The sequence below is a fragment of the Macrobrachium rosenbergii genome, chromosome 19, assembly GCF_040412425.1.
Source record: "Macrobrachium rosenbergii isolate ZJJX-2024 chromosome 19, ASM4041242v1, whole genome shotgun sequence".
NCBI classification, from domain to species: Eukaryota; Metazoa; Arthropoda; class Malacostraca; order Decapoda; family Palaemonidae; genus Macrobrachium; species Macrobrachium rosenbergii.
The window spans coordinates 36,356,168-36,375,688 of NC_089759.1; the positions used below are offsets into that span (position 1 = coordinate 36,356,168).

The 19,521-nt window shown below is 35.2% G+C and overlaps 1 protein-coding gene across 12 annotated transcripts in view; it reads right to left on the reverse strand.

Moving 5' to 3' along the window:
- Positions 1-19,521, reverse strand: part of spartin — a 39,834-nt gene that overhangs the window by 11,225 nt on the left and 9,088 nt on the right. For 6 of the 12 annotated variants that reach the window (XM_067121618.1, XM_067121619.1, XM_067121615.1 and 3 more), the window contains exons 7-11: positions 19,330-19,479; positions 18,241-18,414; positions 8,944-9,089; positions 5,096-5,144; positions 3,581-3,702 (exon numbers count right to left, since the gene is read on the reverse strand). In XM_067121618.1, the coding sequence (XP_066977719.1) occupies positions 3,581-3,702; positions 5,096-5,144; positions 8,944-9,089; positions 18,241-18,414; positions 19,330-19,479 (641 nt within the window). Of the gene's footprint in view, positions 1-3,580; positions 3,703-5,095; positions 5,145-8,943; positions 9,090-18,228; positions 18,415-19,329; positions 19,480-19,521 lie in introns of all 12 variants that reach the window. The other 6 variants (XM_067121614.1, XM_067121610.1, XM_067121609.1 and 3 more) reach the window with 1 other exon arrangement.

Sequence of the window (19,521 nt, forward strand, 5' to 3'; positions counted from 1 at the left end):
TTCTGGATGTGGAAGCAGGTTGGTCAATCAGTTAAACAATTGTTAAGTAAATAACAGTAGCAAAAAACCAACAAAATACAGAGTATTGTACTGTGAAACAAGATCAAATCAAAGTGTTGAGTGCTTTGAACAATCCTTTGATGTTTACTACACAGTGGTAAAGTATAGGTTATACAGGGAAAAAGGAATCTCTGGTTCCTTACAGGTACAGTACTTAAACATCAGTGAACTGGAAAACCTGCTAAGATGTACAGAATTCACATTTCGAAAACCCATTTCATTCTTATTAAATATCCTACTAAGAAAAAGTAATAAATGTCTAGAACTAATTAGAATTTAAAAATGTGATAAAAAAGCATATACTAAATAAAATAAGCTGAGATCATGTAACGGTGAAAATCCACCATGCCTGAGAGGAGTTTGAACTCAGCACCAAAACAATGTAAAATTTCTAGCAATGCCACCTAATTACCTAGACTTTAACATTTTGCATAAGAATTTTCCTTCTTCTTCTGTAAGCAAAAGAATGTGAGTCTGGGAACCTTGAAGAATGCAACTGAGGGCTCAATACGATTGGTGGGTCTGCGATGAACAATTTAGAATTCTACAAAAAAATTCAACAAAAAATCTTGTATTTTACATATGATCTATTTGCAGCTGGTGTAAAAATCAAGCCAAGTAAAATCTATGATGCTAAAGGTGGGGTTCTTACTGCAGTTACTGAGTGATGATGAGCTATCCCCCAAAAAATAAAATCAGTGGTTCCTCAAATACATCTTCATTTTTTGTCGATGCATGAATAAACACCAATGGAGTTTGGAAGTGAGACTCCGTCTACATAGCACAATTAAATAAAGTATCACTGCACTATTTTTGCATGTTTAAAAAGAATTTCAGTCCCAATATTTCAGGCATGTTACACGACACTTTGAGGAAGGAAGACATCCACAAGGACAGAGCTAAAATTAAGACCTCATTGAGAGTAATTGTGTCTGTATTTTGCATCAAGAACAACAAAAGTTTAAAAGTTTGTGGAATCTAAAGGATTTTTAGGCGACAGTCAATATGCATACAGGAAGCAGTTAGGTACAGTCAGATTCATAAGTGACATTACTGTGTACTTTTATTATCATTCACAAGTGAAAAGAATAATTTTAATCTTTTATAAACTTATTTGGAATTATAAGAGCAAAACAATACATATTTCAATGATATATCTAATATAAAATTTTTCAAAAATCTTCACTGCTAAAGACTTCGCCATTTTGGATATTTTACCATGAAATGAAACGAAACATTCTGAAATGTGACTGATAAAATCAGGGTTGCCAAAAACACAATCTCCTGAAACATTAACAACAAGAAAATATTTGCACCCCTGACTTCGAAAAGTTGGAATGCCTGAAAAGATGCAAAAACAATGCTGCAACTTGTCAGGTGACATACAGTGGCACCCAGTATTTAGCCTACTTCTCACTAACCCGACGCTGGGATGATGGAGCCTCTTGGGCAACTCAAATAAGTTCTGGAGCCGAAAGACAGGAAACCTCATTAGCTATATGAAGTCATAATAGAAATGCATAGAAATATTATCCTCCCCACAAAAATTAGCCGTAAATTAAATATAAGTATAACAACAGCAGTATTCAGGTGGACCAAATGTTTTAACGAAGAAGAGAACCGCAAGAATCATCCTACAAAAGGACGACGCCAATACACTACAGTTGAACCCCCGTATTCACCTTGAACTAAAGCGCTTATAACTGACTATTTTAATAGTTCACTGCCTATTTTAGTAGTTCATACACCAAATATACCATAAACTATCATCCTAAAACTATATAATATCATTGCAAAGTCATCTTACAACATTACCCTTAAAAATATATGGCTTACAGCTAAATGTGAAAACTAATCAAGTTACCCCTCAGAGAGAGAGAGAGAGAGAGAGAGAGAGAGAGAGAGAGAGAGAGAGAGAGAGAGAGAGAGAGAGAGAGAGAGACTATGTTTGCCCAGGTGCTACCCTTCACGGGAAAAGAATTGTGCTAAAGTCTTACCTAATTCACTATATTTTCCTTTAATGAATTGTATTTTGCTGTGTTTACATTAATATTAATATTTGAGGATTAGTAAATCATTTTTTTATCATAAAAACTGTATTTAGTCATGAAAATAACATGAAAATACAGTAATTAGTGAATATTGCTCTACAGAAGAATCTGCGAATTAGTGATTTTTCCACAATATATTTGGAGATACGTTCCACATAAAAATCCACGATTAACTGAAGCCGTGAATGCTGAACGGCAACATAGAGGCCATCTTCCACTGGCTTTATTTCCAGAAAAAATTCCTCTAGCACATTACTGTGCATCTCTGTAATGTGTTCTACACATTTCCTACTGTTTATCTATGTGGTACTCTTTTTAATTAGTCCTGTCAGTTTTGGTCTCAAAATTCAGCATGTCACCAAGGCAACAGGAATGCTGTACATTTTCAGGGCTGGCCCCTCTACCAAGCATAAGCCTTCCCTTTTTCTTCACTGTCAGTTTTCCTTCTACAAATTAGGATAAAAATCCCTTACTTCATATCAGTGTCTGCACATTAATTATATAAACATTGCTCACTAGTCAACTCTTCTTCATTCAGTTGATGAAGGTAAAAATACCTGGTTCAGAACCCACAAGGGACTTGAAAGTTTTATCACCACTTTTGGTATTGGAAAACTTTTCAGTCAATCGTGTTGCCAACATTCTCAGCATAGGCAGGAGAGACATAGATAGCAATCATATTAGCAGACTGATTGCACTGGGTAGGATAAGCCTTCACCTTTCCCCAGTGTATTCTTCATCATGTGCAAAGAACATGCTCAGCATAAATCCCGACATTTCTGTATAATATACAGTGCTCTGCCACTGCAACATTACTTAATGGTTCCCTAAAGCAGCTACCAACACCAGATCCATCAGTCATGCATTTCAAACAACTTTATCCCTTCCTGTGCATAACATAAAACATGTACAGAACTGAAATACTATATGAACACTGAGCCTAGTGCATCCAATTTGTCTGAAAACTAAGGCTAACAGAAGTAAGACCAGCAGAAGAGAATTACTCTGAGTAAGATATACACCCTCTACAAGGTAGCTCACTCCCACTCACTAACCATGACTAGTACCCCACCAAAAGCTTCATCAAATGTAAACTGTCTTCATCTGCTATGCTAGCAGCAAAAATGCATATGTAAAATATTACGATCAGCACTGGTGTAAGAACACAGAAGATAAATGCAAGTGTCACTAACATTTTACGGCAAGCACATGCTTTACAAATAAAACGCATATATTGCGGCAGCTACAAGTAGCTTTTTCCTTTCTTATGTTTATAAGTAAGTTCTATTAACCGGACAATCATTTTTTTTCATCCCACACGAAAAACTGCACAAACAAATGCACCAACTAGTGAATACTCTTAACAATTATTTTGCTATATTAGTAAAACCTACATGTTAAGTAAATAAAGACGAGCTATATCTCAAGTTTTATCAAGAGAGTAATACTTCACTAAAAAATCCACTTACATTTCCACTTGCTTCTGCTTCCTTTTGGCCTGTCAAGTGTGAAATTGCTCGAGTTCCCTGCTTCTGTATGTGAGGTGCCATTCTTCTTCCAAGGGCCATTGTAGCTCTACCAACCTGACTTACTATAATGAAGAAGGAACTTTAAAAACCAAAAGTCAACGGCCAAACAGATTGTCATGAATAAAATATGCATTACCAAATCAAACTACTACACAATGCATAGGTTTGAATTTATATAATCTCTATAACCCTGTAAGATATATTATCTATTCTGTGCAGATCGGTTGTTTTCAATATACTACACTGAAAACATTGCAGATTAATAATATTGAATCACTAAAATTTAACTACATTCAGGCATGGGAAAAATTATAAATCAAATATAAGTCAGTTTTGAAAGCCTCTAAATTCTGCATCTAACGCCTGATGAAGAGAATGTGATTAATTGAAACCTTTTATACTGTAATATAAATAATAAGAATTGTAACAGCCATTTTCATCAAGCTTCCCTTCAACACCTGCCTGTAAATATTTTGGATCAGTCACTTCTATTCCAGTGCTGTATAATATTCAGTGTTAATCTCTGATCAAGAAAGCAACTGAAGCGACACGCAATCCATCTTAAAAATTGCTGTGGTACATTAAACTGTATATAAACCCTCAAAGCTCTTGTCCCATAGAGGCATGGAGATACTCCCCACAACTTTACAGTTTTAAAATAAGCTAACCTATGGCCTATTAGCCCACTATTTCACCATAAGATAAAACACCATTTTAATTTTTCTTACCTCCCAACCAACTTATGAATAATGATAGAGCAACTATATAAGTGAAGGAATTGATTTCAACCACAAGAAAATTTGAAAACATCTGGCGAGAGAGAGAAACAAATTCCCCTATTGTGGACCCATTTTCAATTGATTTCTGTGCTCCTCATTCTCACATTTCTCTTGAACAGGCACTACGGTATTTTACTACTGATCATACAAGAGCTTTTTGCTCAAATGCTTTTACTATTTTTACCTTATCTAGTTGCTTCATGTTCTGATCTTCAGAAAATCTGGATCTTTTCTAAGTTTTGTGTGTATGCATATTTTTGCAGCTATTTAAACAACACTAGTAAGGAAATATGAATCTAATGCAAGAAAAAACAACCGTGTGAACTTGTGCCATAGGCTGGTAACAGAAGTACACCTTTGATGCACAAAATTTTGTTCCATCAAAGAACAATCCACCTCGCTGCATAATTCAGATTCCAGCTATATCTACATGAGCACAAAACTTTTGTTTCACACTTAATGAAAATATGGTTATGTTAAATACTAGAATATTAAAATTGTTCAGATACATACATAACATAATAGACAAAAGACAGCAAACATAACATTCAAATATACAACTTATCATAACATTTGTATGCAATCATGTCTACTTATATGAAATATTTAAAAACAAACTTGAAAGACAGCAACAAACATTAAAACACAAAAAATAAATGGTACACACAATACTTACACAAATATCCACTAACTTTAACAGCCTTTCCAGATACATCTCTAGCCACCTTGAGAAAAGAGAAAATATATACAAAACATTTAGGACACATTCTACAGATATCACATGTTGCACCTACAATGCTAATTACATCTTCAAATAATTATTAATCAGGCTTTTATTACCAACAGGCTCAAAACAAACCTGAAACCTTAATAAGCCTCACTGAGATTTTTATGTAACATACACATCAGTTGCAATCCAACCTTAGCCTATTCCTATCCTGTGACAAATAAGTTCCCATCACCTGAAGATCTAGTAGCTTTTCACCTGTTGTGAAGCCAGGGCAGAATGTTCTCTCAGGTCCAGGGATCCTGTGACAACTGGGGATCCTGTTATAATGTTTGAGGCTAAGACTGGGTGACCGTCCAAAAGTTACATTGTTAACCAGTACTTTGACAGTCGTAAGTGAAGTGACCTCATCCTCAAATTGATGAATGGAATCAGATTTTCCAAGGATACTAGGTAATTGATCTAGAACTGCTAGGCATTGTCTAAGAGGCAAGTACTTCTGTATATAGCCCCCACTGATAGCACTAGATCCAACTTCTCCTAGGTAATTTGGAGACCCAACACCTAGCACGCTTGAATTACAAGGTCAAGATGACAACTGAGCTATGCTACTCATGTCGCCATAATCAATCTGTCATCAAGGTAATGTCAGAGCCTAACTGAGGAGAATTTACCAATGAAAAGCGAAGAACCTTTAATTTTGTTTAACTATCCTGACTACACAAACCATAGGCAATTCCTTAAAATGGGGTGATTTTGTCCTTGAGTACTAGTAAAACCCTTTCCTGATGATGAGCAGCACTGCGACAACTGTTTCCATCCTGAAAGGAGTCTGCCGCAAACACTTGTTCAGCAGGCTGGTATCAATGATTTACACCATCTCCCTGTCAACTTCAGAACTAAGAAAAGACAACAGAAAATGCCGGACAACTTGTCCTTTGTTGTTGTTTGCCTGTGCAACACTGGCCTCAGCTCACTTTTCAAGGCCTGGAACCTCGCTGGAGTTTTGACTGTGATTGAGGAGTGGAGATGGGGGACATGTTGTCTCCAGATAAGGATGTCAACAGCTATACTGATGACTCCCTACATCAACTGCTTAATTTCTATATCTTTCCACAGTCTCCAGAGTTCTTGAGGCAAGCCCCAAACACACTTTGCCACAGGTTGAATACCTTTCCTGAGCCAAAGGGAGACTGCAGTCTTCTTGCTGGAGTCATCCTGGTAGGAACAATAGAATGCTACTATCCTGTCAAGAGTACTTGCCATCCTAAGCTGCTTATCTATATGACAAGTTCACTGGCCTGGAAACTTTTTTCCTGCCTCAAGTTGACTGATGACTGAGGGGGAAACTTTTTTCCTGTCTCAAGTTGACTGATGCCTGAAGGACAAAGCAATGCTACAGATGGGTGTCCTCATCACTATGGGGGTTACCTTCTCAGTTGGATTCTAAACAGTCTTCTAGAAACTGGAAAGGGTCCAGCACATTCAGAGGCCCCAAGTCTCCAAAGTCAGTCCAGCCCATTCAGAGCCCTCTGGTCTCCAAAGTCGAGAGCCAAAAGGTCCAAGAATCCCCTTGCAACAGAGTATTTCCTTTTCACTAGGGTGATGGGCAAAGATCATCCTAATATGAGGTACATATTATGAAGTACATATTATGAGAAATAACCATCCTCTAAGCCTTCTATACATAATAAACTGACTTTTCCCAAGACCCATTCCTGCCCACTAGTAATAGCAAAGAATTCCAAAGAAAGTGCTTTGAAGTAAAGTATTGTCCTCAGAGAGAGAGAGAGAGGGTAATTCAAACTGACTGATAGCAGAGATGATCTTGTCTGGACATATCCTCTGAAGTATAAGGCAGATGATTTGCCTACAAAGAGCAGCCCTACCCAGGTTGAATTTTCATATACAGTACCATGGTCCAGTAAGATCATCTTAAAAGATCAGATGCAGTGTGGTCAAAGGCCTGCTGTAGTACTTGCTGATGCCTCTTCCCTCTTTCCTCAATCTAACATCAGATGGGATGTTCATTACAGTGTTCGACCAGGAGTAAATAAAAAATTGGCAGGAAGGATCATGTCAATTCATTCCTGGTCTCTACCACAGACATCTAATTCTTGGGCGTCTGCTCCTGTTAGAAGCCAAAGTCAGCTCACACTCAATATAAAACTCTAATGAAGGCAGCCTTGCCTTGGTTATTTGTGGCCGTTATAGCCTTATCCTCATCCAAGAGTTGCATAAGAATGAAATGGTCCTTAAAGAGGTAGAACTTTGCTTTCTTTCCAAGAGTGAATGAGTCTCATGAATTACCTGATGGGAATTAGGTAGTGTCAAGCTAATGCAGATGAAATGGTGCAAGATCTTCTGATCTTTGTGGCACGGAATTTCAGTAACCTCAATGCTGACACCTCACTTGGGGAAGACAAAGGGAAGGTACTGGAATATGGTCTCTTGCCACGAAGAATCAACAATTATGGAAATACCAAGTGAGTAATAGTTCTCCTTAGATCAACAGACAAGAACTCTCCAATGGAGATTGCCTCTTGCCTAAAATGAAACATCTGAAGTTGCATACTAATCAGCTTGAGAGACAAAGGCTTCAGGTTTCATTCTACAATATGAAATACCAGAATATTTAGAGTGAGAACCATAATGGTCACAGTCAGAAGATGACTTGGAGGTTGTACAGACATCAAAAAGCACAGAACTGGCATTCACCTTGGTCTTTATAGACAAAGAGGTGTGGTCACAATCTTTACTGTGGTCCTTATTACGGCAGTGTCCGAGTCACTGTCTCACCTGTGGGTGAGATCACAGTCATGATCACTAATGGACCTGGTACGGAGCAGAAGACTTCTGTTGACATGAACAGTCACTATCAAAGTAACAGTGATCCCTGCAAGAGTCAGCAACAAGGCTACCAACCCTATCTGAAGAGGAAGTTGCAGAAAATGTCCAACTCACTTCAAAATTCCTTCACATGGTCATACACATCTACTTATAGGGTGATCTTGGTCAGACCATCAGGAAAGATTGTAAACATCTAAGATCAGGTAAAAGGAAATACTCAAATTGCATAAGAACAAGGAGCCTTGGCAGATGTGGTGGAGGAGCAGCGGCTGATCATGGGAGTTGCCGGATCACGGACTGCCAGATTTACAAGGTCAGACTGTACTATATCTGCACATGGAGCAAAGGAATTCAATGGAAATATACAGTAACAATCAATTCATGCACAAGTAACAAATTGGATGGTAGGCAGCATTATGCTTGATTTTCTATATTAAATTTGTCACAATTTATTGTACAGCAATATTAATTTTCTATTTGTACTGAATTTTCACTAGTTCTTAAGAATTTTGTTAAACTGTATTAAAGCTGCTTGTATACATGAAACATAACACTACAATATGTTGTGGTTTATATCTTAATATTCTTAACTTAATCCAGCATGACTGCATAACCACTTTTAAAACACAAGTACTTTTGCCTTCGTCTGTCATTTGGAAATTATTACTTCCTATGCACCATTTGCTTCTGTTGCTTGTCACTTTGGCCCATTTCATTCTTTTCCCCTTACATTTGCTGTTACTTGCCACCCTGGATCAATTGCCTTTTGTTTCACTCATCTTTCCTCTTATGCACAACTTTGCAACAATTTTGTTTTTCTTGCCACTTCAAATACATTTCCTGAAGACCTTTGTTGTTGTTTTCAAACTGGCTAGATTTCCTTACCTTATCCTATTTTTGATCCATTTTGAAACTTATGATAATTTCCCTGTTACTCTTCTACATACCTTTGCTGTTGTTTGCCACTTGGGGTCAATTTCTTTCTTTTGTTCCTCTGGCCTGATGTGACTCTTCAGCGTTTCGGACCCAAACGATATCAATTCACCCAGCTTTTCTGCACCCCAAACTACACCCTTCGAAATGGCTTCGGCTCCTGGAAGAAATTCTAATGTAACTACATGCTAATAACACAAGTTATAGTGTACTGTCAGAGCTTTGTTACTTGAAGTGATGAGTAGAAAACGTAGGATGTCAGATTGAATCCGGAAATAAAACTGTTAAGAACAGCTCACTGGCACCACAAAAAAATAGATAGCAACATAGAACAGTTCTTCAAGACAGTGTTTAATACCCTGTATTCATGTATATTGTGTATGTACAATATGTATGATATTTTTAATAAGTGCCTTAACTAAGTTAATCATTACTATAATTATTACAAAGGCACATTTTGGATCCTGAATACACGCAACATAATAGTACATATAATAGTGGTAATTAACTGTGTATATTTATGAAAAATTCTAATCTACTAATCATAAACATATGTAACTTTATACTGTATATATATATTTTTATTCATTTAAAAATTTTATATTAAAGGTGATATAAGAAGTTGAGGAATACTACTGGATATTTACTATTGGATAGTACAAAAATAAATGTATACAGTAGTGACTCTGATTTCAAACTTAATCCGTTCCAGAAGGCTGGTCGAAATGTGATTTGCTTGAAATATGAAACAAATTTCCCCATAAGAAATAAGGGGAATTAGCATAATTTGTTCAAGCCCACCCAAAAAGCCCCCTTTTAAAGTTCTTTCCATTATTAAAGTGTTCAAGAGTTAAATTAAGTGTAAAGTAACAATACAGCTCGTTATACAAAATAAAATTTTTTAAAAACTTTTGTTCCTGTGTGCGAGATAAAAACCTGAATTACAAACTGTTTGGTGAAAATGGCGCATGGCCAGCCAGGATTGAGGGAGAGACGGGATCCTCGGGGAAACCAAAGTGGTCACAAGAGGCAAAGGTTGATATAACGGTAACAAAATAAATTTTATTCGCATTTTACAAGGATAATCAAAGAAATCGATAGGGTGTGTGCTTCCGATTGTGTGTCTGTGTGTATATGATAACCATATTCAACAAAAAAATAAAAGAATAAAACAATTCACAATAAAATTTAACATAAAAGATGAATAAAATCACACGTCACAGCGGTGACGCACGGCTGACTTGAGATAGAGGGAGGGAGTGTTTATACTGTTGAGGAGAGAAGGGGAAGAGACAGTAAAAAATTACAGTACTGTATTTATGTAAAAGCGGTAACAGTTCACATAAAAAAAATAAAAGAAGGGAATTTCATAATATTTTTAACATAATGATGCAATATAAAAACAATCAAATGCAATGCAGTAACAATAAAAATTTGAAAGAGCGTCTTACTTGAGCGAGTGTTTGGGACTGCGCTGAGTGAGACTGTAGAGGGGAGAGGGAGGGGATGGTGGTGGGTTATTGGGTGGGAGACAGGTGTCTCTTTCCTACACTCTTCAAACCTCACACAAAAGATCGGGATCTGATACGTACTTGTTTAGAATTTCATATAATTTTCTATACAAATGCAAATAATGCACAGTAAATATGAAATAAAAATAACAAAGTAACATCTCTTTTATCTCAAAAGAGAGAGAGAGAGAGAGAGAGAGAGTGAGTGAGTTTACATCACAGCTGTTTTGTGATTTCGTTTGATTTTACTGTATATTAACTAAAGTATGCTAGTGTCATAAAGTATTTATGTACAAAGATAAAAATAATACAAATTTTACACATAAAAGTATGAAAACTTATATAATACTTGAAAAATTAAACACAAACACTTGTGCTGTTTCTTGAGAATTTCGCAAGTGTCGCGTGTCTGTGAAAAAATTGCGTATGCCAATTAGTTGGAATTGGTTAGGTTCCAATGAAAAGTTCGTGTGTCTGTTACAGAATTCGCAAAACTCAAATCGTGTAAGATCGAGGTATTACTGTATACACACACACATACAGTATATATTTTATACACACACATATATATATAAATATATATATACATATATATATATATTTTGTACCATCCAATAGTAAATATTCAATAGTAGTCCTCAACTGCTTGTAGTACCTTCAATATGGAAAATCAAATGAATAAAAACATATAAAATTATACATGTATATAACTGATAGGTTTGAATTTTTATAATATACATACTGTATTTATATATATATATATATATATATATATATATATATATATATATATATATATATATATATATATATATATATATATATATATATATATATATATATATATATATATATATATATATATAAATTAAAATCTATTATTTACACATATATAATTAATATATATATATATAATATATATATATATATATATATATATATATATATATATATATATATATATATATATATATATATATATATATATATATATATATATATACACACACACATATACATACATATACATATATATATATAAATACATACATATATATTGTTGTCTATTAAAAATGTTACTCTCACTTTTGTTTTTTGGAATTTTATAATTCATGTAAAAAACTTACGTATGATGTATGTATAAGTGATCTTTGTGCACATGTTAAAAGTTAATTTTAAACTACTACCTGGTCCAAAGTCCATGTCCACATACATTGTTAATGGCTTGTATGTTGTTTACTTTGGTTACTAAAGTAAATATTTTCAATTTACTATATTTTAAAATAATTACCATACCTCTTGCCTTTTTTTTTTTACTGATCTATGCCTTCTTAATAAAGATGTGGAAAATTAACCTAAGCTTAAATAATCTGCGATTACCATTAAAGATTAAATAGAATCTGGAAGAGCTTAATGTTATTTTACAATAGAAATCTAAATTCTTAAAAATACAAACTTTGGCTTAGGCTAATAACCTGGTCTCCTGAGCTCAATCATGTCAATAAGTAATGAGTGGATTCAGACTGAGTTTCCAATATTTCATCATAAGAACTGGAATCTAATCTGCAATATGCAGTGTTACTTTTTTGACTTGTTAAGAACCCTGCAGTGACTTAATAATGACAGATGATACTATTATGCATTTCTATAGTAAACGACAGCAGAGAGCTAGCAAAAAGCAAATAAAAACAAAACTAGCATAAAAAACATAATCAAATAAGCAAATAAAAAGAAGACTAGCGTAACAAAACATATTTAAACAATGGATATATATTTCTTAAGGCAAAGCACCCCTAAACTACAAAGTACAGTACCCTAGGTACATTGTGCTTACCCCTTAAGTGTCATGAAGAACAAAAGACACGAAACATAAGTGCAGTTGGTAGAAAAAGAAGAAAACATAAGCAGAATATTAAGGGAACACAAAAGCAATGTATCCTCTACTGTTGTAGATTACAAATCTACTGACCGAATTCCACATAACTTTATTTTTCAAACATTACTATGAAAATGCAAAAATTAAAATTGCAAAATACAGCAACTGAATACAACTATTTCTGCAAACAAAATGCTCTGTATGGATACCTACAATCTGTCTTAAACCTTAATGAACTTACATAATACTGTACTAATATTACATACTTAGAGGGACAGCAAAACCAAATCACATTCCATTTACTTAACACCTGATATGTAATTACTCTTTCTACTGATTCCTTTGGTACTCATGCACAGATCAATAAAAACTCCCTCTTGGCTTTTATCGCATCATTTACTCTGAGGTTCTTACTATCAAAGCAAATACTACATCCATGATTAGTAGCATAAATGAAATAAGTATTCAATTTCCATGCAAATGAAAAAACAAATAATCAGCTATGTCATGCAATGGGTTTTTGTGGTGGAAAATGACTCTCCAATTTCTAAAAACAAAACTTACTTAACAAAAAAAAAATGAACACTTTACAATTGGCTACCCTTCAGTCAGCAGTTCCTTTTAGTCAAAATCAATCCAAAAGGCCAACAACCCCATCAACTGGCCAAGCATGTATTTCAGACCATTAGCATCCCTGTGTTGTCTAGACTCACAACAAAATGAAGGGTTAAGAGGTGAGCACTTCTTACAAAAAATAAATTTGCAATTGCCTCGGTACCTATTTAGGAGGTAAGGCTTCTTCTTGTATCAAACATAAGAGTAAATCACAGTGTTTAAGCACATAACATTTTGAAAGAAAGTGACACGCAAAACAAATGTTATAACAAGTAATGAAATGGACTGAAACTTTGTAGTATGGCCAAGGTATGGGTGGCAGTATCCTAGCGTGCTACACTCTTGAAATAATGGAATATGGATTATGAGAATGAAGGAGATGAGAAAACATGCTTCTCCCCTTCCTCTCAAGAACTGGTAGAATCTGACCTGAAACAACCAGTGTCAAAGGAGTACAAATCAAGTGATCCATGAATTAAATCTCTTGGATAAAAATAAACTAATTTAATTGGAAATCTCAATAAAGCAACAATAAATCTAAAAACCAAATAAATGGAAACACCCCTAATTTCATGCCCACTAACTTTAACCTGGGATGATTAAATCAAGTCTCGTATTCTTTCAGGATTACCTATTTCGGCCTGTGAGAAGCTGTATTTGAGTTCTAAATTTTAATTGTGGAATTGCTAACAGCAAACATGCAACCACCCCAAGAAGTGACTTGTCTTCCCAAGATATAAGGGAGGGTATTCATTATTCCCTGCTTCAATTAACATAGAAGAAATCAGAGAAAGTGATGCACTGAGAAAGTTCAGACATGGTCTCTACCTGTGACCTAGCTTGTAAAGTACAATAGGCAGATACTCAGCCAGTCATCTGTATGGAATACTTGCCTGAAAAGAACCGGGAATTCAATTACGTCTTGCAGAATGCAGGGAAAGAGGAACAACAACCTTTAGGGCTAATATCCCAAGGAAACTGGATTCATATGTTCATGTGCCAGGCGAGCTGCATGTTCAAGGACTACAGATGCCTCTCAGAAAAGATATTCAGAGATTTGGACTGAATCTCTCTCTACATTCAGACATACTAGAAGAGCTAAGTCCTACGCATCAACTTTCTTATGGAGACACGCAGAACACTGGACAGTTTGGCCAGCACAACTTGGAATTGGGGTGGGGTGTTTGTGATGACTGGATATTTCAAATGAATAACCTCTCTTATCCCGGTACTGTATTATATGAATAAAAATATTGCTTATAGCTTTAATAGGGTTAAAATTACAGTATCAGTGGTACAGATATGTTTCAGATAGGGAGAAATTTTCTTTTATTTTAATTTTCAAATGATAAATTTTACATACACCATACCAGTATTGATGTACAGTCATACCCCAAACTTACACGAGGTTAGGTTCCAGAACCCCTCGTGCAAGGCCATTTTTGCATAAGTATGGCACGGTCTCTAAAAATGCTAATAAATGCTTATTTCTACAGTTTAAACACTAAATGTGACCCTAATCATGCTCCCAAATTATTAAGCTAACTTTTAAATGAAATTAAAGTTACTGTAATTTCATTTAAAAGTTAGCTTAATACATTACCCTTAAAAAAGAATAAATGGTTGATGTAAAAATATAAGAGAGTGTGAAGATTGGTATACTATTTCTCTCTCCCTCCCTCCCCATTCCAATTATCTATTTTTAGAAGTCTTCTCAACCTCGTTTTTTAAAACTTTATTCTGTCTCTTTCTCTTTGTTTTGAAATGCTCTATGTCTCTATGTTTTAGAACGGTGCATTTACAGTTCGTAGACACTACAGGTAAAATTAGATCAATTTAAAATTGTCTACTGTACAGTTAAAGATACAGAGAAACAGTAATACGTACTAGGTTGCACTTACTACGAGAGAGAGAGAGAGAGAGAGAGAGAGAGAGAGAGAGAGAGAGAGAGAGAGAGAGAGAGAGAGAGAGAGAAATTATTGCTTTTATTATTTAATGTTATTTAATTTACACATAAATGCTTGAAAACTTATATATTACATAAAAAATTAAACATAGAACACTTTTGCAGGGTTTCTCAGTATTTGTAAATGTTCGCGTGTCTGTGAAAAACTCGTGTATGACAATTAGTTAGGTCCCAATGAAAAGTTCACGTGTCTGTGAATTAGCGCAACTCGAATCGAGCAAGTTTGGGGTATTACTGTAATACATATTTAAAAGGCACTAATTATAAGAAATGGGAAGGTAGCCTTGTGTTATCAATGATTTTGGCAAAAGCTATTACCATAAGTTAAAAAACATATTTGGTGAGGGGCAGATCACTAATATGTTCAGTGATAAAAGTTTTACTGCTTCTCGACTACAAATAGGTATGAGTCTTCAAAATTAACTATGGCGGGAAGGGCTATGTAGATCAGGGAAGAGAGAGGTACCTTTATTTTTTCCAGAATTAGTTTCTTGGGCTGCATCTTACATGCTACATACTAGCAAATATGCTATGCAATACTGCAAAGATTTATACATCTACCATTTCTACAGCATTAATATGAGAGTCCAATAGGAAAATATTAATGAAAAAGTGAAATCATGACAAAAATAGTGTTAAAATATGTTAATATGAAATCCGGGAACAAAAAAAGAATTGGGGCCAACTTCCTTCCTAGACACATAGGGAGTGGAGTAAACCAACATTAGTGGCCAAGATCTAGCCCAGTGAATATCTTGCCAAATGGAAGTTCTCTTCTTTTTTCTCTGAAAGATGTATGATGGAGCTTCTGAGAGCTAAGTAGGCTAATGTAAACTGATGGGACAGTGTTTAAACCTAAAGCAATTTGTTAAAAGTTCAAGCTTAGCAAATTAGACAAAGAATTTGTTATAATGAACTATCCTTCAACTAAATGACAAGCAAATATAGCAACCAAGGACATGCCACAGTGCTACATACACTAATATAGCAGCTGTTGTGAAGAACACAGAACCATGAAGTTCCATTTGTTCCACCACAAACCCATGACTTTATAAAAACCTGATCTATGGTAGCAGTAAGCTCCAGAAACTCTGAGGAAGGGTCCCATTTGCACCTGTCTTAAAATGCAGAAGTCTCTTAGTGCCTTAGGTGGCAAAAATCAAGTCATTCTCTTTCTGTGTCTCACATGTGACTGTAATCTCATTCCCCACAAATCTTTATATTTAACATCACTGACAATTCCAAACTCACTCAAAGTTTGGTGGTAATTATTTCTCTAAATGGTTTTTTTTGTATAATTTCCATATTCTCCAGCCTTTGGATAACTTCTATACGTGCATGATGTACTTTTGAATAGTAGCCCTGTTCACCTATTTCTCAGCTAGTTAGGTTTAACTGGCCACAATATCTGTGGTTATCTGAGTAAGCTTTCTTCTTTGCTCAGAGGGAAAGTCAGTGCTTATGGCACTCTGATAGATGTTAATGAATAATTTCTAAAATTTAAGTTTTATCAACAAATCTTGCTTCAATAGTCACTGCATGCATTAGTTTCTAAAGTTCAGTGCAGTGCATTTCATATTCAAGTCAGTATGTTCTGTTGCCTCAACTCTCTTATTTTGGATTATTGTACAGTATTACTTTGCCTTAGGTTAGGTACCTTTGGTCTCTATTGCATTTTAGCTCTTTGGAAGTTATTGCTTTAATAGGTTACCAAGTTATTTTACTTTCTTTGATGGTTAAGAGTACCTAACAATTTAAGCTTTCACTGACATATCAATTAGTCATTCATAAGTTAGCAGATACAAGTACTGATGAGCATATTTTTTTTCATTTATACTCTTCGAAACTGTCAATATGAACAAAATAAAAATGGCAAAAAGCTTAGAATGTCATGTTCATTTAGATGTTAACTTTTCTCCTTTGCATCTCCTCAAAACCATTTAAAATAATTTTCATTTTAAGAGAGTGAGCTTTCTTATCACAAAATTTGGGCTCAAGGTTTTCAGCACCAGTAATGGGTCCAAATTATTCTGTAGTTTTTTAGTGTAATTTTTATAACATTTTAGCTGCAAAATTAGACTTTTCATCCATTACACTTTAATATACAACCCCAAGCTAAGCTGTTTCAAATGTCAAGTAAGAGCAAATAACTCTAGATTGTTTAAATGAACTGAATATCTTTCTTCTTTAACTGCCAAAGCCTGGACTCCTAGTGCTCCCATTACAGTACTGCAACTTTATGGGCAGCACAGAGAAAGACTGGCATTCATTCTGCAGGCCTTGTATGAGTCAAGTATGTTCTTAAAATGCCTTCTGCCTGTCTTCAGCTTTGCCCATTTCTATATGAGGTTGCTGCTTCATATTAGCCTTCGCCACCTTCCTCCGTCCAATGCATCCTGGCTTCTTAAACCTTTCTCCCCGCATATCATTCGTTATTTTATCCTTCCATCTGAACTTTGGCCTTTCTCTTCTTCTTCCCTCCACCTCCATGATCTTCTCTCCACACAACATGACCAAACCACAGTCTTCTTTCCTTGGGCCTTCTTCGATATTTCGCCTACCTTAACTGTTCCTCTGATAAATTCATTTCTGATCCCATCTCTTCTTGTGACTCCACACATCCATCTCAACATCCTCATCTTTGCCACATCCATTTTCTGTTCTTGAGTCTTCTTCGTGGGCCATGTCTCGGCCTTGTAAACCATCACTCTGACGAAACTTTTGTAAAAATGACATTTTCATAGTAAAATTAAGTTTTATATATACATACCAAGTATGTATCCTAACGGGTGGTCATGCTGAGTATGTTTAGGAGCAGAAGAAGCTTTCTTAAGCATGTCCATAATCTGGGCCAACTACTACTACTAGTACTGCTGCTACTACTACTACTATTACTACTACTACTGGATCACACTAGACAGATAATTACCAATTTTCAGGGTCATGGATGCATACTCAGATAAGGGTAAAAGGAGACTCTTCTTTTACAGAGTGTCTGGAGACTGATGTATCACAGATCAGGCATTTGTAAAATGATGAGTTTGTATATGAAAAACCAATTTACAAAAAACTGAGCTTTAAGGAAGCATTGTTATAGCAGAAACAGGTTCCAGTCAAGTTAGCTTTGTATCCATTAAGGAATATCTAGATGGGAAGATTATATTAATAAGCAAGACTATAAGTTTACACTTCCTACTTTCTACCTTCGTGAGTAGCAATCACAGAAAGTAATAAGAAATAAACTTAAAATTTTTATGATTTTACGCTACAAACTTTCAGGTGATCAAAAATCAGTGTTTCATGTAAATGATTTTGCTGTGCCCACAAATACCTGCAACCAAACCTGCTGAAATTCGTTCTGCATTGCTGTACTGCACAAGTTGCATTTCGTGCTCGGCATCAACACCCTTCGGGGCTTCTTGCAACTGGTAACATGTCAGATCTGTTAAAATTTGTTCGAACAGACTTCGTGTCTCCTTATCAACTGTATCAGGCAAAATGATACCAACACTTGAGCCTGCAAAAATAACAAACAAAAATTAAATTTCATGATGAAATTGTCTAATATGAAATTGTTTAATACAGCTCCAATCTAGGATTGTCTCCTGCATGTCCTTACACAGATACGATGTTAGTGAAATTGGATGGTGAGTTTGGGTGATTTTCGTCCCTCCATATACTGTACTAATAAAACATAAAAACTTCCGCATCAATAAATCATGAAACTATTTGAATGCCACATACCAAAACAGAAATATAGATACATAAAATTTCTACATATAAAGCGTTATCAAAACTGCCAGAGATTTAAATACCATACATACATGAAGATTAAGGCAATGCTGTTATTCCAGGCCCTGTTAGCTCAACATTACAATAGTGGCCACAGTAATAAAAAAAACTGGAGATACTGAAAAAGGGTTTTTTACGCAAAAATACATAAGTCAGAAGCAGCTATAATATGAATGAAAGTTAATTTCTTTTACGAAAATCATGGAGGCCTGAAGCTTTTCATAATATTACAGAGATACCGAAAAAGATTTTCTTTTAATGAAAATTATTTTCAGTTTTTAAAACAGTTAGAGAGTATCTTACAACAATTTTTGGATCATTTACACACACCTGACACAACTAATGTAAAATTACATTTCAGAAATGAGCAAACATATATGCCTTAGATGCATTATGAAATTTAACATCACTCAATTCAAACTATCCCCTAGTACCACCAATAAGCAAGACACCAATGGGTCAACATCTGAAATCCCATCTGTGACCAATAACTAATATTATAATACTGAACTTAAACTGAAATGGAAATCTGTGCTGGAGGTAAACCCACCAACACTAAAACCTTAAAACATTAAAAACAGTGATGTGCCCATTAAAAAATAAATTAAGTGAGGAAGTCCATTAAGAAGTCTCAACTCACCTGGCACTGAGTTGGTGACATCTGGGAACATGTAAGCACCGTAAAAAGAATGAAGAACAGGACTCCTTGCTGGAATAAGGGGGTAACTCCACTCACCCACCTGGAGGAATCCTCGTGCTCCATCTGGGGTTGCTACACCACCAATATTTTCTGCAATGCATACCATAAAGCATAAGATACCATACCCCTTCT